Source organism: Pezoporus wallicus, unplaced genomic scaffold (genome assembly GCF_028554395.1).
Source record: "Pezoporus wallicus isolate ANWC-B61680 ecotype Strahan unplaced genomic scaffold, APGP_CSIRO_Pwel_v1 contig_14194, whole genome shotgun sequence".
Lineage (NCBI taxonomy): Eukaryota > Metazoa > Chordata > Aves > Psittaciformes > Psittacidae > Pezoporus > Pezoporus wallicus.
In genome coordinates this window covers 1-20,882 of record NW_026635971.1, presented here as the reverse complement: position 1 = coordinate 20,882, position 20,882 = coordinate 1, and the positions used below count along the sequence as shown (strand labels likewise).

Here is a 20,882-nt window from a genome sequence, read left to right as displayed (position 1 = left end):
CCACGACCTGCCATGACCTCGCCCCTCCCCCCCCCCCCCCCGGGATGGGGCCGGGATTTGGGGGTGGGGGGCAGGATGAGGGGGGTTGATGGGGAGGGCGGATATAGAGGGATGATGGGGGGGGAAATATGGGGAGAAGGAATAAGGGGTGGAACATGGGGGGGGGCGATTTCATCCCCGCTGACCCCAGGTGGCCCCTTTCCCCCTCCGAAAGCGAAGGTGGCTCCAAACACCCCCCCCCACTGCAGATGGTGCTGGAAATGCCCCCCCCGGAGCTGGGGGGGGGGAGGGGGGGCATTAATCCCCCTTAATCCCCCCTGGGCCGGGATCAGCCCCGAGCGGGCCGCGGGGGCCGTGCACACACAAACGGGGGGGGGGGGGGGGGCAGCAGGCACCCAACACCCAAATTACCCCGGGATCCCCCCAGCATCACCCCCCCACCCCGCGGCCTGGGGGTGTAGGGGGGTCGTACTCGCACCTCCCAGCCCCATGCGGTGGGGGGGGAAGTTGTTGGGGCTGCCCCTAATCCCCCCATGGTGTTGTGTCCCCCCCCCCAGCAAATCCCTCCCCCCCCCCCCCGGGATTTACAGCTCCCAAATCCCTGGATTATCCCAGCGAAGCCAAATCCCCCCCCGGGGGCTGGCGGGGCACACACGGCCCAGAGGGGGGGCTTGGATCCCCTCCTGTTCCATGCACAGGAAGCCCCACACTGCCCCATAGCTGGGACACCCCCCCCGCCATGAGGCCTCTGCCACCCATTCGTTGGGACTGTTGGGACCCCCCCCAGCACCCAGCTGCAATGGAGGGTGGGGGGCACCCAGACACCCAGGGTATCCCCCCCCCGGCTTTGTTATCTCAGCTGGCCTGGTGCCCCCTTAGTGCTAGGCCTTGGTTAGCGCCCGCCCCTGTTTGTACCCCCCCCCCGGCTGATGTTTGGGGGTGCCACCCCCTTCAAAGGTGGGGTCCCAGGTGCTCCCCAGGATGGGGAGGCCCTGGGGGGGGGGGGGGTGCCACAGGGTAGGGGGGTCCCGGTATCCCAGGGGTATTCCCGGTGTCCTGGGGGGGTTCCCGTGTCCCCACTCACCCCCGGGAGGGTTTTCTGCTCGTGCAGAGCACTCTGCGCCTTCAGGGCCGACTCTCGGGCACAGTAGGTCAGGAAAGCACATCCTGGGGGGGGGGGGGGTGGGGGGGAAATGGGGTAGGGGCGATGGAGGTGGTGCGGGACCCCCACACCGAGGTCCCCCAGAGCATCCACAACCCCCCCATCCACAGCATCCACAACACCCATTTGGAGGCCAGACACCCCAAAACCCCGTTTCTGCTGCCTGGGTGCCCATCACCCAGCCTCAGGCCTGCGCTGGCCTCGGCCGCCCCACGCCTGTTGTAGGTGCTGGGGTTTGGGGGAGGGGGGGGCGTCCCCCGGTGGGGAGCACAGAGCCCCCAGCACCCCGTGGCTGTGGCACCATCACTGCCACATCCCCCCCCCCCCCATCACCCATCACCGCAACCACCCACCCTGCGCCGGCACCGCTGCTCCCAACACCCCCCAGCACCCACACAACACCCCCAGAGCACCCACGCAACACCCGGCCGCAACCCCTCCGCCCAACACCCGCACGGCTTCTGCTGCCACAACAGCCCCGGCACCCACAGCCACGCGAATGCCACGTACACCCTGATACACCCGACAGCCCCGTACACCCTGACACCCAGCTCAGGTGTTCCCCGGGCCTGCGGCTGTACTTGGGGCTGTACCCTGGGCCCGCGGCTGTAGGATGAGCTGAGGGTGATGCTCAGGGCCTCCTGAGCGTGTATGTGGGGCTGTGCTGGGGTACCGGGGGCTGGACGTGGGGCTGTAATTGGGCTGTTCCCAATGCTGGGGCTCTTCCTGGCACTGCAGGCTCGATGTGGAGCTGTTCCTGGTGCTGGGGGCTGTTCCCGGCTCTATGTGGGGCTGTAGGTTGAGCTGTTGCAGCTCCCAGCTGCCATATGTGGGGCTGTTCCTAACGCTGGGGGGCCGTTGCCGGTACGGGGAGCTGTTCCCGACGCTGTGTCCGGTACCAGGAGCCGTTCTCGGTACCGAGGGCCTTACGTGAGGCTGTTCCCGGTGCCATTCCCGGGGCCTGTACCCAGCTCTCCATTACCCAGGGCCGCGCCGATGCTCGGCGCCGGTGCTGCCCGTTCCCAGTCCCCGTTCCCGGTTCCCGGTACCTTTGTGCATCCCGGTGTACTTGTCCTTGATGACGGTCAGCTCGTAGATCTTGCCGAACTGCTCGAAGATCGGTTTCAGGTCCTTCTCCTCCAGGTGCCGCGGGATCTGCCCCACGAAGAGTTTGATGGCGTCGGGCTCCTTCATGGGGGCCACCGGGGGGGGGCCGGGCCCCGGGGCGCTCGCTGCGGCTCCCGGTATCGCTCCCGCCGGTGCCCGGTCGCGGCGCACACAAAGGGACGAGGCGGCCCCGGGGCTCGGCTCGGCGCCGGGGACGGGGCGCGGCGGGGCGGGGGCAGCGCTGCCCGGGGGGCGGGTCCCGGCGGGTCCCGGCGGAGCCTCCCGGGCGGCGGCACCGAGCCCGGGAGCAGGGAAACCCGTTACCGGGAAACGGAACCGGCCACGGGGAGCTGCGGATCGAGCACCGGGATCAGCTACCGGGAACGGACCCCAGCGACCGGGACCCGCTGCTGGGCACCGGGAACGGGCACCGGGAACGGGCACCGGCACCGCCTCGCCCCGGGGCTCGGCTGGGGCTGGGTGGAGGTTGGAGGGGGGGGGGGGGTGGGGGGTGCGTGCGCGGAGCTGCGCGTGCGTGCTCGTGCCCGCCGTGCGCGCACACGCGTGTAGGGGGGCGTGGCCTGGCGTGGCCCCGCCCACGGCGCTGTCCTCGGTGCTGAGCGCAAACCCTCGCGGTCCCCCCACACCCCCGGTCCTCCCGTTGCCATAGCGACGGGCCGCTCCGCCAAGATGGCGCCGCCGTTGCCGCCGCCGCACCAGGTACGGGAGGGGGCTGAGGGGGGAGCGGAGGGGATCCGGGGGTCCCGTCCCGGGCACCCCCTTCCTGACCGCCTCCCCCCGGCAGCCCTCGCTCCGCCTGAGCGCAGAGCGGTACCTGCGGGCACACCCGGCGGTGGCGCTGCTGCTGAGGGGCTTCCTCAGGTGAGACACGGCCCCGATCCCCCCCCCCCCCGCCCCAACCATGAACTGCACCAGAACACCGGGATCAGCGTGGAAAAATCCCAATCGTTACCCGATAAAAGCGCTTTCCATGTGAGAAATACCACCAAAACGGACCCTTTTCCCCCCAAAACCCATTGTGACACACACACCCCCCCCCCCGTCTTTCCCCTGCAGGGAGCTGCTGCTCCAGCGGCCGGATGATGTCCTGGGGTTTGCTGCAGGTGAGGGGGGCACAGGGGGTCCCGGGGAACCCCCATGGGCTGAGGGGGACCCCACAGTGTTGGAAAGCAGCGAGGGGGTCCCCACAGTGGTGGGATGGTCCCCATGGGGCAAGGGGGGGTGCCCCACAATAGTGGGGAGCAGTAGAAGGGGTCCCCATGGGATAAGGGGTCACTCACCCCCTGCCCCCCCCCCCAGTGTATTTCACGCATCCGGAGCTGCCAGGACGGATCCAGGAGGAGCTGGGGAGGGCCCGGGGGGCAGCACCCTGAGCCCCCCCCACCCCAGCTCAGAGCTGTTCTTCCCTGCGTGCCGCCAGTCGTGCCTGGTGCTGTGCCAGCCAGTGCTTGTAGCGCTTGGTCTTGGGCCGCAGGAACTGCACCACCGACATCGGCACCCGCACCGTGTCCAGCCCGTTCACCTGCGGCACCGCAACGGGACTGGGGTCACGGCACAGGCACCGCCAGGAGCGGGGACCACTGGCTGTGCCCCCACTCCCAGTTGCAATTCCTTTCTCCTCCCCTTTCCTGTGGCCATGGGAGCTCCATCCCAAAAGCACAGCGGGGGCCGGTTGGTGGGAAGCAGGAGGGAAACACCGGGGACGAGCAGGACTGAAGTGGGATGGAAGGGGATTGGAACCAGGCTGCCCTCGCCCTTCCCTTCCCCACACCCAGAAGTGAAGCTGGAGACTGGACCCTGGCACCTAGCAGTGATGACCTGGATTTGGAGCCATTGGGGTAATTCAGAGCGGTCTCTGCTTCCTGGGGGGACCAGGAAAGATGGAAAACAAATGGCACCATGCAGGAGGCATGTTTCCATGTAGGGTGTGGGGACTGGGGTGTCTTCTCTGGTTTTGGGGTGTTTTTAACACAGTCATTCTCTTCCTCACACCTGAGGCTCTGGGCTCCTTGGATTCAGGTGGGAGCACTGGCATGGGGAGGGGTTGTGGGATGCTGAGGGGCCCAAAAGGGGGGTGTGGGGCTGAGCTGGGAACAGGATGGGGGGGACACACAGAGAGGACCAGCTCACCGTCACGTCGCACCAGTACTCGCCCCACCGGGTGATGGGCTCCTCCGGCAGCTTCAGCGCATGGGGTGGCACGAAAACCCGCAGCTGAGGAGGAAGAGGAGACTCTGGGGAGCAGCCGGAGCATGGCGGAACCCTTCCCGGACCCCACAACCGACTCACCCCGGGAGCTGCCAGCACGGAGCCAGCTCAGGACAGGGGTGCCAAGAAGCACTCACGTTTTTGAGGAAGTGCCGAGCCACGATCTCGTTGTTGAGCTCCCACTTGACGTTGTTCTTCATGCCCACCTCGAGGCGGCAGCTCTTGAGGAACTTGATGGTCTGTCAGAGCAGAGGGAAGGGGTTGTGGGGCAGGAGGAAGGGGTCGGGGGGCAGGAGGAAGGGGTCGGGGGGCAGGAGGAAGGGCTCAGAGCAGCCGGTGCCGCCGCACTCACCCTCTCCCCGCTCTGGGTTTGCTGCACTTCCATCTTCCCTTCCTGGTGCAGCTGCGAGGGGAAAGGGAGGACTGAGGATGCCGCCGGCACAGACCCGGTTCTCCCAGCACCGTGAAGCCTCCCACCAGGTCCCGGTGCCACCGAACCTTCTCCTCCTCAAACATCTTCCTGTTCTCCGGCGACGCGTACACGGCCAGTCCCTGCGGCAGCAGCTTGTTCCGACCCACGTGCTTCTTCACGCTGACCAGGTCCCCCCGCCTGCCCAGGCCTGCAGGACAGGGGGTGGGATGGAGCGGGGCTCCCCCCCCCCCCCCCCAACCCCTCGGGTCCACGTAAACGGAGTTTACAATAAAACACCCGAGTCAAAAGGCCCCAAAACCGCTCCAAACCACGGCGCATCCCAAGGACGAACCCCGCCGCCACGGCACGGTGCGAACGGGGCCTCCAGGAGAACGGGCTCAAGGGGGTCGGGCCGTACCCTCCACGGCGCGGGTGAGGATGAGCTCCAGCTCGCCCTTGGGCAGGTGCTTGGTGTCCTCCACCAGCCGGTACACGCGGTGCCGCCGCAGGTTCGCGCGGGGCGGCCTCCCCTCCTTGCTCAGCGGGACCTGCCACCAGCGCTCCACCACCACCGTGCCCTGCACGGGGCGGGCCGTGAGCACTGCGGCTGCGGGGCCCGCTCCGCCCCCGCTCCCGGTGCCGCACTCACCCGGCCGTGGCTCAGGCTCAGGGCCCGGCTCGCCGCCCGCACCAAGAGCCCGCAGGCTCCCGCCGCTCCCGGTGCCAACATGGCTGCGCCCGTCCCGCTCCCAGCGCAGACGAAAGACCCCGCGGGCGTTGCGCGCCTGCGCAGCGGTCGCCGCCGCTGCTCAAGGACCCCACCGGGGGTGCCCGGTGTGCGCCTGATCCCGGTGCGCTCACACACACACCCCCCCCCCCTCCGGTACCGGTTGAACCCCGCGCAGTGCCCAGAGGAGGCGGCCGGGTGCTGCAGAACATTCCGGTTTATTGAACGGGTGGTGATGCACCCCCCCCCCCGCGCCAAGAACCGTCCAACAGGGACCAGGGGGAACGGGACCGGTAACGGCTGTGCCAGCACAGCGGCACCGGGAGCTCTCAGCGTCACGCTGGCATCTCCTGCGCAGGGCAGGGGGGGACAGGAGCAGGTTTGGGCTCACCGGGCTCCGCAGCTCCGCTGGCGCTCACCGGTGGCACTGGGGCTTCCTGCTGTGCATCCTCCTCCTCAGCATGGCAGAGCTGGGGCAAGGCATGGCCCAACCGCACCAGTTCGGTGCCCACATCCAGGCTCTGCACCGAGAGAAGCGGTGGCTCAGGGGGCGGGCAGGGGGGGGCCGGGCAGAGCGGGACAGGGCCTGGGGCTCACCACACCGCCGTGCATGGCGAAGAGCTGGACACGGGGCCGCGGGCACGGCGCTGTTGGGCCATAGCTGGCGATGCGGGCGAGCAGCGGCTCCCACATGGCGCAGTGCGAGAGCTCTGCGAAGGCGTCGAGTGCCGCCGGCTCCCAATCGGCACCTGCGGGCAGGCGAGGCCCTGTGGCTCAGCACCGGGACACACCGGGCCCCCTTGTACCCTGATCCCCACTCACCAGCGGGCACAACACCGGCCAGGCTGCACTCCACAGCCTGGAAGGGCAGGCTCAGGAAGTCGCTCCTGGCAAGAGGGAAACGCTGCATGAGGGTGGCACGTGGCAATCACAGCACCAGAGCCGGCACTGGCACACAGCACTCACCGCAGGGCGCACAGCGCCTGGCGTGGGGCCTCACCGCTGTCCCCAAAGTCGGCGTAGTGCAGGCCCAGGTTGCCGTTGTCCCGCGGGCCCAGCACGCGTGCGCGGTACCAGTTGCCGTCAACGGCGAAGGGAGCGGCCACGATGTCACCGGGCTGCACGTCGGAGAGCAGTGCCTGTGGGGACACAGGAACGGTGGCAGGACACGGGGGCAGCGATGGGAGGTGTGGAGGGACAAGGCGTGGGGCTCACCGTGGTGCTGTGGTGCTGGTAGTACTGGCGCATCTCAGCCATCAGCTTGTCCAGCTGCAGACTGCGCTGCCCCACCAGCTGCATCCAGAACCGGTCGGGGCTTTCGGCAGCTGAGACGTAAACCTCAAGGTGCTCATCGGCATTGAAGGCAAAGTCAGGGCTGGGAACTGCAGAAGCGGTGCAAGGGAGCACCCTGGGGGGTGACCCCGGCAGCAGCACATGGGGACGAACCCCATTGGCATGATTCATGCTTCTCTTACCCTCAAATTTGGGCATGGGGACACTGGGCTCCTCCAGCTCCTCACTTTCAGCCTCCTGCTCCACCACCTCCTCAGAGGACATCAAGCTGAGCAACTCTTCACCCCAGGGCAAGCCCTCGTGCTCCTCCTTGTGCTCCGGTGCCCCATTGGGCAGCGGCTCCGGCTCCCGGCGGCTGCCCAGCGGTGCCTTGCGCTGGCATCGCGCCACCGCCGCCTGCGCCAGCTCTGTCCGGAGCACATTGTCTTCCATCAGCTTCTCCAGGATGAGTTTCTAATGGGCAAAGAGGAGAGGTTGGCGTTCAGGGAGGGCGGAGTTCGGTGCTGCCTGACTCCTCTGTGCTCCTGCTCACCTTAGCGGCCTCCACCTCCTTCCTCGTCCCCGAGAGCTGGATGCCCCTCATGGGGCAGAGGCTGGCGCTGGCCTCGCTCTCACACAGCACCCGCGCCCCCGAGCTGCGGCAGATGCCCCGCACTGTCTCCCCTCCGCGTCCTGCAGGACACAGAGCCCCAGGGACGCTGAAGCAGACGGGGCTCAACACAGGAGCCAATGCTCCCGACGGCACTGAGAGCACGGGGGGCAGCAGTACCGATAATCCTGCCGACGGCTCTCCGCGGCACGCAGAGCCGCTCCGCCACCGGCGCGCTCTCCGCCACGATCTGGTGAACGGCGGCTTTCACCCGGCACACTTGGACCGGCGAGCCCGAGATGAGCAGCGCCGCCTCCTCGCCTTCCTCCTCTCCCTCCACTTCGATGCGAGCTCCCGTCTCTTGCCGCAGCTGTGGGGTGTGTGTGTGTCCGTCCCCAACCCCGGCTGCCGTTCACTGGGGCTCGCAGTGAGCTGGGGCTGCCCCGGCTGCCCCTGGCACCACGCACCTTCCGGATGGTGGCTCCCTTCCGGCCGATGATGGCCTTGAGGGCGGCGCGGGGCACCCGCATCTCCACTTCCAGCTCCTCGTCCCCCACGAAGGTCTCACGCTGCTCTGCGGGTACCAACGGCACAAGGGAAGGTGAAGCAGCTCCCCCAGAGCGGCTCTGAGCCTCCCCACGTGCTGCGGCACCCACCTCGGCTCTCCCGGTACCGGCGGTACAGGATGTAGAGCACGGCGGTGCCGGCCGGGAGCCCCAGCAGCACAGCGACCTTCTGCAGTGGCTGCAGGCTGCTCCAGTAGCCCCGCGCCGTCGCCATCCCCCTGCGGGAGCAGAGGCTCTGCTGGGCCGCAGCCGGGGCAGCTCCCACCCGGCTCTTGGGGCGGCCTCAGGGCACCTGCGGAGCGGGGTCGCGCCGATGCGGCCGCCACTTCGGCTCCGGCCTCGGCTCAAGCTCTGGCTGCCGTAGAGAGGCCGCGGGCGGGCTCCCACACGAGAGGGCGGGAAGAGAGGGGCGAAGGGGCGGGGCACAGCACCGGCCTGGGAATAAAGCAGCCAATCCGCTCCGCGCGGCAGCCGGCTGGAGCCAATCAGCGAGCGAGTAGCAGACCCACCCGAGTGACGGCCGGGTCTGTCCCGTCCCACAATGCCCCACGCGGGGTGGACGTGGGGTCCCGGTGCCCACCCTCCAGCGCCGCCGTACGGACACACCGGGCACGTAAACCCCGTTATAAAGCCCTTTATTCCCCGGTACATCTCCCCATGGCAGCACCACGGATGTGGGCCCTGTGCGGTGCCGGCTCCCGGTGCGGTGCCGGCTCCCGGTGCGGTGCCGGGGTTCATCGTGCGGCACCGGTGGCTTCACCCTCCCCGGCGAAGAGCTCCCGGTAGAGCGGGGGGAAGGCGTCGAGCAGCGCCGGGGGATGGCGGCGGCGCAGGGCCTGGAGCTGCTCCATGTGCTGCGAGCACAGCGCCCGCAGGCGGCCCTGCGGCGGCAGCTGCATGCGATGGGACACGTGACACGTGTGTTCTCACATGTGCGTGTTCTCATGTGCATGCAGGGAGCACGTGTGTTCTCATGTGCAGACAGGGAACAGGCGTGTTCTCAAATGTGCACGCAGGGAGCACACGTGTTCTCACACGTGCACGCAGGGAACACACGTGTTCTCACGTGTGCACACAGGGAACACGCGTGTTCTCATGTGTGCGCAGATAACATGCATGTTCTCATGTGCGTGCAGGGAACAAGTGTGTTCTCACACGTGTGTGCAGGCAACACACATATTCTCACGTGTGCGCACAGGGAACACGTGTGTTCTCATGTGTGCGCAGATAACAGGCATGTTCTCATGTGCGTGCAGGGAACATGCATCTTCTCACATGTGCACGCAGGGAACACGCGTGTTCTCACAAATGCGCGCAGGGCACATGCATGTTATGTGCAAACAGGGAGCACGCGTGTTCTCAAACGTGCATGCAGGGAACACACGTGTTCTCACGTGTGCGCACAGGGGACACGCGTGTTCTCATGTGCGTGCAGGGAGCACGCGTGTTCTCACACTTGTGCACAGGGAGCATGCGTGTTCTCACACATGCACGCAGGGAGCACGCGTGTTCTCAAACGTGCACGCATTGAGCATGCGTGTTCTCATGTGCGTGCAGGGAACACACGTGTTCTCACAGGTGCGCACAGGGGACAAGCATGTTCTCACGTGTTCACTCGTGTCACCCCACTCTCAGCCCCATTTCCCCCCCCTCCCCTGCCCCATGGCTCACCCTGTCCAGGAGCCCCTCGCGCCGCGTCCGGCGCAGCAGCAGCTCGAAGGCAAGTTCCAGGCGGCGCCGCAGCCGCGACACCTTCACCGGCTCCTGCAGCCATGGGCGGCCTGGGATGGCCCCCGAGGGGTTGGTGAGGAGGGGGGGACAGGGATGGGCTGGGATTGGGATGATGGGATGGGAAGGGGTTGGCATGGGGTGGGATAGGATGAGGACAGGGATGGGGACAAGGACACAATGAGGTTGGGACAGGGTGGGACGGGATGAGGACCGGAATGGGGACAGTGATGGATACAAGGATGGGATAAGACTGGCACGGGGAAAAGGATTGGGACAGGGTTGGGATGGGTTCAGGGATGCAGATGGTGGTGGGATTGACTGAGGGGCAGGGTGTTATAGGATCGGTACAGGACAGGGACAGGGATGGGGACCAGGACAGGATGAGATGGAGATGGGACCATGGCAGGATGGGACACGGACGGAGATGGAGCGAGGGGACAGCAGGGACACCCCAGGACACCCAGCACCAGTTTAGGGACAACCAAGCTGGGTTCCCGTTGGGTTGGGTTGGGTTGGGGGGAAACTGAGGCACGGGAGGGTCGGGGGGGGGGGTCCTCACTGGCGTTGACGAGGACGAGGGCGCTGAGGAAGGCCACCTCGGGCTCCGAGCACTGCAGAGCACAGAGGTTCTGGGCGAAGTCGAAAATGGAGCCGATGAGCTCGTGGCAACCTGTGGGGAGCCCTGGTCACCGCGTGCCCCACATGTGTCATCCCCCCCGTGTCCCCCCATGTCCCCAGCCCTACCCAGCGATCGGAAGAGCTCGGCACTGGCGTACTTGCCCTCAAAGAACACGGTCCGGTTGTCGGCGTTGAAGGCGCGGCACATGCGCACCAGCACCACCTCCATGGCGCCTGCGGGGACACCGAGAGTGGAACGGCACCAACCAGTGGGACCCATGGATCATCACCTCCCCAGTGGGACCCATGGGAGCATCACCCCCCATGATAGGACCCATGGGAGCATCACCCCCATGATGGGACCCCTGGGAGCATCACCCCCCATGATAGGACCCATGGGAGCATCACCCCCATGATGGGACCCCTGGCACTGTCACCTCCCCAGTGGGACCCATGGGAGCATCACCCCCATGATGAGACCCCTGGACCATCACCCCCATGATGGGACCCATGGGACTGTCACCTCCGCAGTGGGACCCATGGGAACATCACCCCCATGATAGGACCCATGGGAGCATCTCCCCCATGATGGGACCCCTGGGAGCATCACCCCCCATGATAGGACCCATGGGAGCATCACCCCCATGATAGGACCCATGGGAGCATCACCCCCATGATGGGACCCCTGGGAGCATCACCCCCATGACGGGACCCCTGAGAGCATCACCCCCATGATGGGACCCCTGGCACTGTCACCTCCCCAGTGGGACCCATAGGAGCATCACGCCCATGATGGGACCCCCAGGACTGTCACCTCCGCAGTGGGACCCATGGGAACGTCACCCCCATGATGGGACCCATGGGACTGTTACCTCCCCAGTGAGACCCCTGAGAGCATCACCCCCATGATGGGACCCCTGGGACTGTCACCTCCCCAATGGGACCCATGGGATCATCACCCCCATGATAGGACCCGGTCACCCCGTACCTGCTTTGAGGAGGACGATCTGGTCATTCTGGCAGAGCTCCCTGAAGCCGCGCAGGCGCTTGGCAAACTCCACCACGTGCTGGATGGCCTCGGTGATGCGCACGGCGCAGCGCTGCCACATCTCCTCCATCGGCTGCAGGACCGGCATCATCCCCACCCCAAACCCACCCCGCAGCGCCCGGCACCCATGGGTGCCCCAGGGCTGCCGTGTCCCCAACCGCAGCGGCCTCACCTTCTTCTGGTAGGCACTGATCTCCTCATGGGAGAAGGTGTCCCAGCGCCGGCGCTGCAGGTCCTCGGCACGAAGCAGGCACGTCTCGTGGTAGGACTTGAGCACGTTCTGGGTGAGCTGCTCTGTGGGTGACAGCACCCCTGGGTGATGGAGCCGGGTCCCACCACCACTGAGCACCCCTGGGTGATGGAGCCGGGTCCCACCACCACTGAGCACCCATAGGTGATGGAGCCGGGTCCCACCACCGCTGAGCACCCATGGGTGATAGAGCCGGGTCCCACCACCACTGAGCACCCATAGGTGATGGAGCCGGGTCCCACCACCGCTGAGCACCCCTGGGTGATGGAGCCGGGTCCCACCGCTGCTGAGCACCCCTGGGTGATGGAGCCGGGTCCCACCACTGCTGAGCACCCCTGGGTGATGGAGCCGGGTCCCAACACCACTGAGCACCCATAGGTGATGGAGCCGGGTCCCACCACCGCTGAACACCCATGGGTGATGGAGCCGGGTCCCACCACCGCTGAGCACCCCTGGGTGATGGAGCTGGGTCCCATCACCACTGAGCACCCATAGGTGACGGACGCATCCCCACAGGCACAGGGCACCCAGGAACTCACCAATCTCCACAATGGAGGATGTGGGTGACTCCAGGATGGTGCCCACATCAGGGCGGGGGTAGAAGCCGTCCCCATCCCCGTGTCTGTCCCCATCCCCATCCAGGCCCCGTTTGCTCCCCTCCATCTGTCGTGGCTCCACCGGCGCTGTGGTCCCAGCCCTGCCGTCCACGCCACCGTGGCGGGTGCCGGTGGGGGTGAGCGCGAGGCCCCGGTGCCCCGGCAGCCCCCCGGGTGCCCCCTCGGCCGCCCGCTGCCGCTGCTGGAGCTGCTGCTGCACCTCGGCCTGCAGCCGGTCCCGCTGCGTCTTGGACATGCGGCCGAACTTGACGGCTGTGGGGAGGGGCGGCGGTGCTGGGACACGCGTGCCACAAGCGTGACACACGCGTGTGCGTGACCGGCAGCTCCCCATGACCTGCACAGCGCTGCGGCACCGGAGCGTCCCGGCTGCATGTGTGGGTCACAGCCGGGGCTGCCGCTGCTTCCTCTGGTGCAGCCGCAGTGCTCGGCTTCCTCCCGGGGACACCACGGCACAACCGGGTGGGAGCAATGCTGGGGGATGCGCAGTGGGGATGGAGACATGGACACTGGGATGGGGACATGGACACTGGGATGGGGACATGGACCCAGGGATAGAGACATGCAGCAGGGATGGAGACATGCAGCAGGGACAGGGACCTGGGGATGGGGACATGGACACTGGGATGGGGCCATGGACCCAGGGATAGAGACATGCAGCAGGGATGGGGACGTGGACCTGGGGATGGGGACATGGACCCATGGATAGTGACACAGACCCAGAATGGGGACATGGACCCAGGATGGGGACATAGACCTGAATGGGGACATGGACCCATGGATAGGGACATGGACCCATGGTGGGGACATGGAACCAGGGATGAGGATATGGACCCAGGGATGGGGACATGCAATTAGATGGGGACATGGACCCGGGATGAGGACATGGACCTGAATGGGGACATGGACCCATGGATAGGGACATGGACCCATGGATAGGGACATGGACCCATGGTGGGGACATGGAACCAGGGATGAGGATATGGACCCAGGGATGGGGACACGGACCCAGGGATGGGGACATGCAGCAGGGATGGAGACATGGACCTGGGGATGGGGACATGGACCTGGGGATGGGGACATGGCCCCAGGGATGGGGACATGCAGCAGGGATGGGGACATGGACCTGGGGATGGGGACATGGACCCGGGGATGGGGACACACAGCCAGCATGGGGATAGGCAATGGGGATGGGGACATGGACCCTTGATGGGGACACCCGAGGGGGCCCCGCGGGCACCCACCGTCGCGGGACATGCCGAGGCGCAGGCACTTCTGCAGGCGGCAGTGCTGGCACCGGTTGCGGCTGGTGCGGTCAATGGGGCAGTTCTGCTGCCGGCTGCAGGCGTAGCTCAGGCTGCTCTGCTGGCTGCGGCGGAAGAAGCCCTGCGCCGGGGGTCACCACACGGCACCCCATGGCACCCTATGGCACCCCATGGCACCCCATAGCTCCCCGTCCCACCTTGCAGCCCTCACAGGTGATGACGCCGTAGTGGATCCCCGAGGATTTGTCCCCACAGATCTTGCAGGGAATCACCTCGATGTGGGCTGCGGGGGGGGGGGGGGACGGACGGTGTGAGCACCCATAGACACCCCATGGCACCCAGAGCTCCCCCCATAGCACCCACAGGCCGTGGGTGTCCTCCTCCGGAGCCGTGTGTCCCGCATGGGCTCGCGCGGCGCACACGGGCTCATGTGTCACCCTATGGGGGTGACAGGTTCACGTCACCCCATGGGCTCACGTGTCCGCCGTGGGGCCACATCTGCCACCCCCGTTCCCACCAGGACCCCGTGGGTACCCGTGGCCCCGCTCATCCCCGATGAGCTCATCCCAGGAGCGTGCCCGGGGCCTCGGGGTTGCGGTGCCCCCGGGATCCCCCCCGGTTCCCCCCCCCGGTGCCCCCGCTCAAGTTCGGCCGAACCGGACGCCGGGGGCTGCGAAACCGCAGCGGCAGCGAGCGCCGGGGAAGCCGCAACTGGGGCACGGCCCCACCTCGCAGGAAGGCGCAGCCCCGGCCCCAGGGGACAGGGACCGCGGGGGGGGGGGGAGCCACAGGGACGGAGGCCCCGGGAATGGGGGCGCTGGGGACGGGGGACACCGGAGCCGCGGGACCCTGGCGCTGGGGACGCTGCGGGTCCCGTTCCCGGTCAGCCCCGCACGGGCAAGGACGCGCCCGAGCCCCGTCCTGCCCCTTCGCGTGCACGCGCGCACCCGCAGCCGCTCTCGCTCCTCTTCCTCCCGAGGCCCAAAAGCGGGGCCGCGTTCTCCCGTCGGGGCCGCATCCGGCACCGGGAGCCCGGGATGCGCCGCGTTGACTCAGCCCCGCGCCGGCGCTGCCGGGAAGCGCCCTTTCGGTGCGGCTCCTGCCGGGAACCGCGGCCAGAGGTCGCCGAGGTCTCGCCCGACGGCACCCGACGCTCCCACGGCACCGCGGGCACCCAACGGTGCCCCTCGGCAACCACCAGCACCCAACGGTGCCCCACGGCGCCCAACGGCACCCACCAGCGCCTAACGGCATCCGAAAGCACCCAGCGGCGCTCACCAGCACCCACCAGCACCCAACGGTGCTCCTCAGTGCCCAACGGCACCCACCAGCACCCAGAGGTGCTCACCAGCACCTAACAGCACCCAACAGTGCTCCTCAGCGCCCAACGGCACCCACCAGCACCCAGTGTGGCTCACCAGCACCTAACGGCACCCACCAGCACCCACCGGTGCTCACCAGCACCTAACGGCACCCACCAGCACCCAGCAGTGCTCACCAGCACCTAACGGCACCCACCAGCACCCACTGGTTGTCACCAGCACCTAACGGCACCCACCAGCACCCACTGTGGCTCACCAGCACCTAACGGCACCCGCCAGCACCCAGCAGTGCTCACCAGCACCTAACGGCACCCGCCAGCACCCAACGGTGCTCCCCAGCACCTAACGGCACCCACCAGCACCCAGCAGTGCTCACCAGCACCTAACGGCACCCATCAGCACCCATCAGTGCTCCCCAGCACCTAACGGCACCCACCAGCACCCAGCAGTGCTCCCCAGCACCTAACAGCACCCACCAGCACCCACCGGTGCTCACCCGCACCCAGCAGTGACCCACCAACACCCACCAGCACCCCAACGGCCCTATCGGCACCCAACAGTAGCCCCACAAGCACCCAACAGTGCCCATCAGATCCGCCAACACTCACCAGTACCCATGGTTGCCATCAGCACCCGGCAGCACCCACAGCCCCATTGGAACCCAACAGTCCCCATCAGAACCACCAACACCCACCAGCTCCAGGGGCATCCACCAGCACCCAGCATCCTCACCAGCATCCACCAGCACCCAGCATCCACAGGGTACCACAGCCCCAGAGGCACCCACTGCTGCATGGACTCCACCAAGCACCCATCAGCCCCATGAGCATCCGTTAGGACCCATCGGCAGCCATCCTCCCCTGGGTGGATGACCCGATGCAGCGTCATGGCAAAACACACCACGACACAGGCACACACGTCATGGCACGGGCCAACACGCCATGACATGGGCACACACATCACGGCACGGGCCAAAACACCATGACACGGGCACACACGTCAGGGCACGGGCCAACACACCATGACACAGGCACACACGTCACGGCACGGGCCAACATGCCATGACATGGGCACACACATCATGGCACGGGCCAACACGCCATAACATGGGCACACACGTCACGGCACGGGCGAACATGCCATGACACGGGCACACACGTCACGGCACGGGCCAACATGCCATGACACGGGCACACACGTCACGGCACGGGCCAACACACCATGACACGGGCACACACATCACGGCACGGGCCAACACACCATGACACAGGCACACACGTCATGGCACGGGCCAACACGCCATGACATGGGCACACACATCACGGCACGGGCCAAAACCCCATGACATGGGCACACACGTCACGGCACAGGCCAACATGCCATGACACAGGCACACACATCACGGCATGGGCACACACGTCACAGCCAGGCCAACATGCATGGGCACACAGGCACACACATCACGGCACAGGCACACACACGCCATAACATGGGACACACACACACATCACCCCGGTGTGCGGGTGCACACACGCCTCACAGGCCCCAGCAGCACACACGGGTGTGCGGGTGCCCCTGCCTCAGTTTCCCCAGCAGCAAAGGGGGGGGGGGGGCCACCTGCGTGTCCCCATCTGTGTCCCCATCCGTGTCACCATCGTGTCCCCATCTGTGTCACCTGCGCCAGCCCCTACCACATCTAAGGGCGAGCGCCCGACCCGCAGCTGTGTGGGGGCACCCATGGGTGCTGGGGGGGGAGCACCCGGCTCCTGCCTCGGCCCCGTGCAGCTGCAGCTGTGGTGCAACATGCGTGCATGCCCTGCGACATGCATGTTCTCCCTGCAGCACATGGGCACCCTGTAACCCATGCAGGCTCCCTGCTCCATGCTCCGCGCATGGACACCCAGAGCCGTGTACAACACCCACACACGTGCCCTACCCTGCACACATGTACAGGCAGCAACACGCTGTAACACGTGTGTGCACGTAGCAACACGCTGTAACATGGATGCACAGACCGCAGAGTGTGTGCAGATGCCACAGACGCGTGTACCCCCCAAAACACGCCTGCACACACCAGAACACGTGTGGCCATATGCTGACACATGTGTGATGGCTATAAAACATGCGTGATGCTGCACCAGGCTGACACATGCAGCCTCTACGCCCCGTCAGCTCCTGGCGCTCTCTCTCACACACACTCGCACCCTCACACGCGTGTGTGCCTACACATGTGCGCGCACACACACGCCTGCTGCGTGCTCCCATGCCCCCCCCCTTTTGCACACGCACACGCTTCCACACGCGTGTACACGCTCCTGCGGGCTCCCACACGCACACCTGAGCGCAGAAGCTGCCACTGCTCGCACACGCGTGTGCACACGCGCCTGCTCCTAACCCTGCACACGCGTGTGCCCGCACCCGCTCCTCCGTGACCCCCTCACACGCACACACGCGTGTCCAGCCCCCCCCCCCGCACACGCGTGTGTGCAGCCCGTGCCGGGCCCTACCTCTCATGGTGATGCCGGTGCCAGCAGCGTGTGGGGCAGCGCTATAAGGGCGCGGGGGCCCCCCCCGCATCCTGCCCCCCCCCTCCCCGCATCCTGCCCCCCCCCCCCCCCCCTCCGGCCCCACGAGCTGGAAGTTTCCGACTTTCCACGGGGGGGGAAACTGAGGCACGAGGGGGGGGCGGGGACCCCGGGGGGGGGGTGGGGGGCAGTGACACCATCAGTGCCCCCCCCACAGCGCCCCTCTGGGCCCATCCGTGGGGTGCGGCCGCGGGACCCCGATGTATCCGGTTCAGCCGCCTTTGGGTGCCCCCCGGGACCCCGCACCCCCGGGGCCCCACGGCCGCCGACCGGGCCCCGTGTCCCCGTGTGCCCGCGGCCGGCCCCACATGTCCGCGCTCTCCCCGTGGCCCCATGTGCGCCCCACGCCCCCCGGCTCCGTGTCCCCCCCTCGGGTCCGGTCCCCCCGGGTCCCACAGCCCTTTTGGCCCCGCCCACATCCCGTGACCCCGCCCACCGCACCATAGGGTCACGCCCACCTCTTATATGACCACGCCCCCCCCCCCCCCCAGTCCCGCCCGGGGCAGGGGGGGGGGTCCCGCGGGTACCCCAACGGGGACACCAGGGCGGGGAGGGGGGGGGGGTGTCCCAAAGACGTGACGTCACTCGTGACGTTACGCCCGATCGCTGGTGATTGCACACATCGTCAGCGGCCCGAAGGTGACGTCACCAGCCCCCCGTTAGACCCCAGAGGGGGACAGGGATCCCGGGGTGATGGGGACACAGGGGAGACCCCATAAGGGGGGGGGACGACACAGGGACCTGGGGGCACCCCAAGGGACGCAGCAGCTCCAGCGTAGTATAAAACAGCTTTATTTGGGGGGGGGGGGGCAGCGGGGGGGCGGCAGCACCCATGGGTCGGGGGGCAGCACCCATGGGGTGTTTGGATAGAACCCATGGGTGGCGAGGCAGCACCTAAGGGACGTGGGGTTTGGGTAGAACCCATGGGTGTTTGGGGAAGGGGGGGGGGGCAGAACCGCTGGGTGTTGGGAGGGGGCAGCAGCACCCATGGGTGCCGCCCTCACTTCCGGCCCTTCTGCTTCATGTGCAGCACGAAGTAGTCGTTGCAGGCGATGGTGAGCCCGGCCACCAGCGAGAAGAAGCCCTGGAAGCCAACTTTGCCATCCCGGCACTGGTCCAGGTCCTTCATGATCTTATCCAGCGCCATGGGGTCCCGCTGGTTCTGAGGAGGAGGAGGGGGGGGAATGATGGAAAAGGGGGGGTCAGTGTCTGCCATGGGGGGCAGCGTGTTATGGGGGTCCCAGCCAGGGTGCTGCGGGCTCCCGTTCTGCAGTGCTATAGGATGTAGGGTGTAGCATCCCGCTCCCTCCAGGGTCCAATTCAGGGGTGTATGGGGTCGAATTTGGGGTGCTATAGGGCCCAAGCCTTATGCGCTAAGGGGACCCCCTTGGGGTGCTATGGGGTGTGATCCAAGGGTGCTCTAGGGTCCAATTCAGGGGTGTACAGGGTCGAATTTGGGGTGCTATAGGGTCCAAGCCTAATGAGCTAAGGGGACCCCCTTCGGGGTGCTATGGGGTCTGATCCAAGGGTGCTCTAAGGTCCAATTCAGGGGTGTACAGGGTCGAATTTGGGGTGCTATAGGGTTCAAGCCTGAAGTGCTATGGGGACCCCCCCACCCCGAGGTGCTATGGGGTCTGATCCAAGGGTGCTCTAGGGTCCAATTCAGGGGTGTACAGGGTCGAATTTGGGGTGCTATGGGGTCCAAGTCTAATGAGCTAAGGGGACCCCCTTCGGGGTGCTATGGGGTCTGATCCAAGGGTGCTCTAAGGTCCAATTCAGGGGTGTACAGGGTCGAATTTGGGGTGCTATAGGGTTCAAGCCTGAAGTGCTATGGGGACCCCCCACCCCGAGGTGCTATGGGGTCTGATCCAAGGGTGCTCTAGGGTCCAATTCAGGGGTGTACAGGGTCGAATTTGGGGTGCTATGGGGTCCAAGTCTAATGAGCTAAGGGGACCCCCTCGGGGTGCTATGGGGTCTGATCTAAGGGTGCTATAGGGTCCAATTAGGGGTGTATGGGGTCGAATTTGGGGTGCTATAAGGTCCAAGCCTGATGCACTAAGAGGACCCCCCCAGGGTGCTATGGGGTCTGATGCAAGGGTGCTCTAGGGTCCAATTCAGGGGTGTATCGGGTCGAATTTGCGGTGCTATAGGGTCCAAGCCTTATGCGCTGAGGGGACCCCCCTCGGGGTGTTATGGGGTCTGATCCAAGGGTGCTACAGGGTCCAGTTCAGGGGTGTATGGGGTCAAATTTGGGGTGCTATAGGGTCCAAGCCTGATGCACTAAGAGGACCCCCCCAGGGTGCTATGGGGTCTGATGCAAGGGTGCTATAGGGTCCGATTCAGGGGTGTATGGGGTCAAATTTGGGGTGCTATAGGGTCCAAGCCTGATGCACTAAGAGGACCCCCCCAGGGTGTTACGGGGTCTGATGCAAGGATGCTCTAGGGTCCAGCCTGGGGTGTATGTGGTCTAATTTCAGTGTGTTTTGGGGTCCTTTAGGGATCTCCCCCAGGGTGCTATAGGCTCCAAACTAGGGTGCTATGGGGCCTCTCCCCCCACCTCCAAGAAGCCGGGGAACTCCTTCTCCATGAGCGCCCGCAGGTCCTCCTTGCCGAGGTGGTTCTTGTCCCCCGCGTACTTATGGAAGGTGAACATGAGGGTCTCCATGGCGTGCTCCATCTGCGACGGCATGGTGGGGCTGCGGGGGGGGGGGTACAGCTCAACCGGGGGGTCCCACATCCCTATCCCACTATCCCTATCCCACTATCCCCCCCTTACACCCAGCCGGGGCTGGCACCGCTCATCACCCGTGTAAGCGGTTTTCCAGCCGCTGGGAATGACTCAGCTCCAGCAGGGTGTGTCCCGTGTGTTCCCCCCCCCCCCCTCCTCCCCACCGCCGGCTATGGGGCGCCCTGGGGAACCCCATTGCGCAAAGCCCCAGGCACGCCCTGCCTCCGTTTCCTCTTATAGGAGGGGTCATGGGGGGAGCATCCCCCTCCCAATGGGCGATGCCCCCCCCCCAAAATGTGACACCCTCCCCAAAGAATAAACCCCATCCAAAGGGTGCCCCCCCCCAAAGGGGTGACCCCCCCCCATCACTTTGCCTGGCAGAAGCCTTGGGGGACAACAGAATAGGGGGAACCCCCCCAACTCTCAATGTGCCCCCCCCGGAGCTGCAGAAAGGGGTCTGGGGGGGGGGGTGGGTGTCAATGGGGGGGTCTCCCACTGCAGCGCCTGGCACCGAAACACGAACTGGCTTCACCTCCGAAACATGGGGGGGTGCCCCCCAGCACCGGGATCCCCCCTCGAGCCCCAAAGGGATGCGGGAGCCCCCCGGGGTGCGGGGACCCCCAAAACTCCCGGGGG

The 20,882-nt window shown here is 66.6% G+C and overlaps 5 protein-coding genes and 1 long non-coding RNA gene across 8 annotated transcripts; 1 reads left to right on the top strand and 5 right to left on the bottom strand.

Annotated features, from left to right (window-relative positions):
* Nucleotides 1-1,014: 1,014 nt before the first annotated feature.
* On the bottom strand, nt 1,015-2,484 carry LOC130593527 (CUGBP Elav-like family member 3; the record flags this gene model as incomplete). Its single annotated transcript, XM_057398742.1, has 2 exons — nt 2,212-2,484; nt 1,015-1,167 (listed from the first exon to the last, which is right to left on the bottom strand). Coding segments are annotated over exons 1-2 (298 nt in total), but the record flags the coding sequence as incomplete, so codon positions are not given.
* A 554-nt stretch (nt 2,485-3,038) lies between these two features.
* LOC130593526 (uncharacterized) lies at nt 3,039-3,675 on the top strand. Its single transcript, XR_008970815.1, has 3 exons — nt 3,039-3,151; nt 3,347-3,393; nt 3,590-3,675. It is a non-coding gene; the product is annotated as an uncharacterized LOC130593526 (long non-coding RNA).
* Nucleotides 3,655-5,665, bottom strand: MRPL9 (mitochondrial ribosomal protein L9). Its single transcript, XM_057398741.1, has 7 exons — nt 5,560-5,665; nt 5,329-5,488; nt 4,997-5,118; nt 4,851-4,901; nt 4,636-4,737; nt 4,421-4,504; nt 3,655-3,812 (listed from the first exon to the last, which is right to left on the bottom strand). The coding sequence occupies exons 1-7, from the start codon at nt 5,638-5,640 to the stop codon at nt 3,681-3,683; spliced, it is 732 nt and encodes a 243-aa protein (XP_057254724.1). The 5' UTR covers nt 5,641-5,665; the 3' UTR covers nt 3,655-3,680.
* Nucleotides 5,666-5,906: 241 nt separating this feature from the next.
* Nucleotides 5,907-8,320, bottom strand: TDRKH (tudor and KH domain containing). Its single transcript, XM_057398740.1, has 10 exons — nt 8,176-8,320; nt 7,987-8,093; nt 7,700-7,889; nt 7,463-7,602; nt 7,113-7,383; nt 6,853-7,019; nt 6,604-6,776; nt 6,460-6,524; nt 6,235-6,386; nt 5,907-6,158 (listed from the first exon to the last, which is right to left on the bottom strand). The coding sequence occupies exons 1-10, from the start codon at nt 8,297-8,299 to the stop codon at nt 5,973-5,975; spliced, it is 1,575 nt and encodes a 524-aa protein (XP_057254723.1). The 5' UTR covers nt 8,300-8,320; the 3' UTR covers nt 5,907-5,972.
* Nucleotides 8,321-8,801: 481 nt separating this feature from the next.
* On the bottom strand, nt 8,802-14,809 carry RORC (RAR related orphan receptor C). Of its 3 annotated transcripts, XM_057398738.1 has the most exons (10): nt 14,566-14,809; nt 13,809-13,895; nt 13,591-13,732; nt 12,272-12,601; nt 11,655-11,776; nt 11,423-11,555; nt 10,561-10,668; nt 10,376-10,486; nt 9,757-9,866; nt 8,802-8,978 (listed from the first exon to the last, which is right to left on the bottom strand). In XM_057398738.1, exons 3-10 carry the CDS (start codon nt 13,601-13,603, stop codon nt 8,820-8,822), a joined length of 1,086 nt encoding a protein of 361 aa, XP_057254721.1. In that variant the 5' UTR covers nt 13,604-13,732; nt 13,809-13,895; nt 14,566-14,809; the 3' UTR covers nt 8,802-8,819. The 3 variants fall into 3 exon arrangements, with proteins under 3 accessions (XP_057254721.1, XP_057254722.1, XP_057254720.1); XM_057398739.1 differs by lacking the exon at nt 14,566-14,809 and having other exon boundaries at nt 13,591-13,715; nt 13,809-13,867; XM_057398737.1 differs by lacking the exons at nt 10,376-10,486; nt 13,809-13,895; nt 14,566-14,809 and having other exon boundaries at nt 13,591-13,728.
* Nucleotides 14,810-18,367: 3,558 nt separating this feature from the next.
* On the bottom strand, nt 18,368-20,240 carry S100A10 (S100 calcium binding protein A10). The gene is made up of 2 exons (XM_057398736.1): nt 20,076-20,240; nt 18,368-18,680 (listed from the first exon to the last, which is right to left on the bottom strand). The coding sequence occupies exons 1-2, from the start codon at nt 20,205-20,207 to the stop codon at nt 18,519-18,521; spliced, it is 294 nt and encodes a 97-aa protein (XP_057254719.1). The 5' UTR covers nt 20,208-20,240; the 3' UTR covers nt 18,368-18,518.
* Between the last annotated feature and the right edge of the window lie 642 nt (nt 20,241-20,882).

What these genes read in the sequence shown, in the direction of transcription:
- MRPL9 (XM_057398741.1), bottom strand. Translation starts at nt 5,640, where the DNA reads ATGTTGGCACCGGGAGCGGCGGGAGCCTGCGGGCTCTTGGTGCGGGCG. An exon ending in AAACCCAGAGCGGGGAGAGG is followed by an intron (nt 4,738 to 4,850) that starts GTGAGTGCGGCG and finishes CTGCTCTGACAG; the next exon opens with ACCATCAAGTTCCTCAAGAG. An exon ending in AGTACTGGTGCGACGTGACG is followed by an intron (nt 3,813 to 4,420) that starts GTGAGCTGGTCC and finishes GCGGTGCCGCAG; the next exon opens with GTGAACGGGCTGGACACGGT.
- TDRKH (XM_057398740.1), bottom strand. Translation starts at nt 8,299, where the DNA reads ATGGCGACGGCGCGGGGCTACTGGAGCAGCCTGCAGCCACTGCAGAAG. An exon ending in CCGGTACCGGGAGAGCCGAG is followed by an intron (nt 8,094 to 8,175) that starts GTGGGTGCCGCA and finishes TGGTACCCGCAG; the next exon opens with AGCAGCGTGAGACCTTCGTG. An exon ending in GGCCGGTGTTGTGCCCGCTG is followed by an intron (nt 6,387 to 6,459) that starts GTGAGTGGGGAT and finishes GCCTGCCCGCAG; the next exon opens with GTGCCGATTGGGAGCCGGCG.
- RORC (XM_057398738.1), bottom strand. An exon ending in ATCCTCCATTGTGGAGATTG is followed by an intron (nt 11,777 to 12,271) that starts GTGAGTTCCTGG and finishes TGTCACCCACAG; the next exon opens with AGCAGCTCACCCAGAACGTG. An exon ending in CCTCGTCCTCGTCAACGCCA is followed by an intron (nt 9,867 to 10,375) that starts GTGAGGACCCCC and finishes GGGCCATCCCAG; the next exon opens with GCCGCCCATGGCTGCAGGAG.
- S100A10 (XM_057398736.1), bottom strand. Translation starts at nt 20,207, where the DNA reads ATGCCGTCGCAGATGGAGCACGCCATGGAGACCCTCATGTTCACCTTC. An exon ending in AGTTCCCCGGCTTCTTGGAG is followed by an intron (nt 18,681 to 20,075) that starts GTGGGGGGAGAG and finishes CCTCCTCCTCAG; the next exon opens with AACCAGCGGGACCCCATGGC.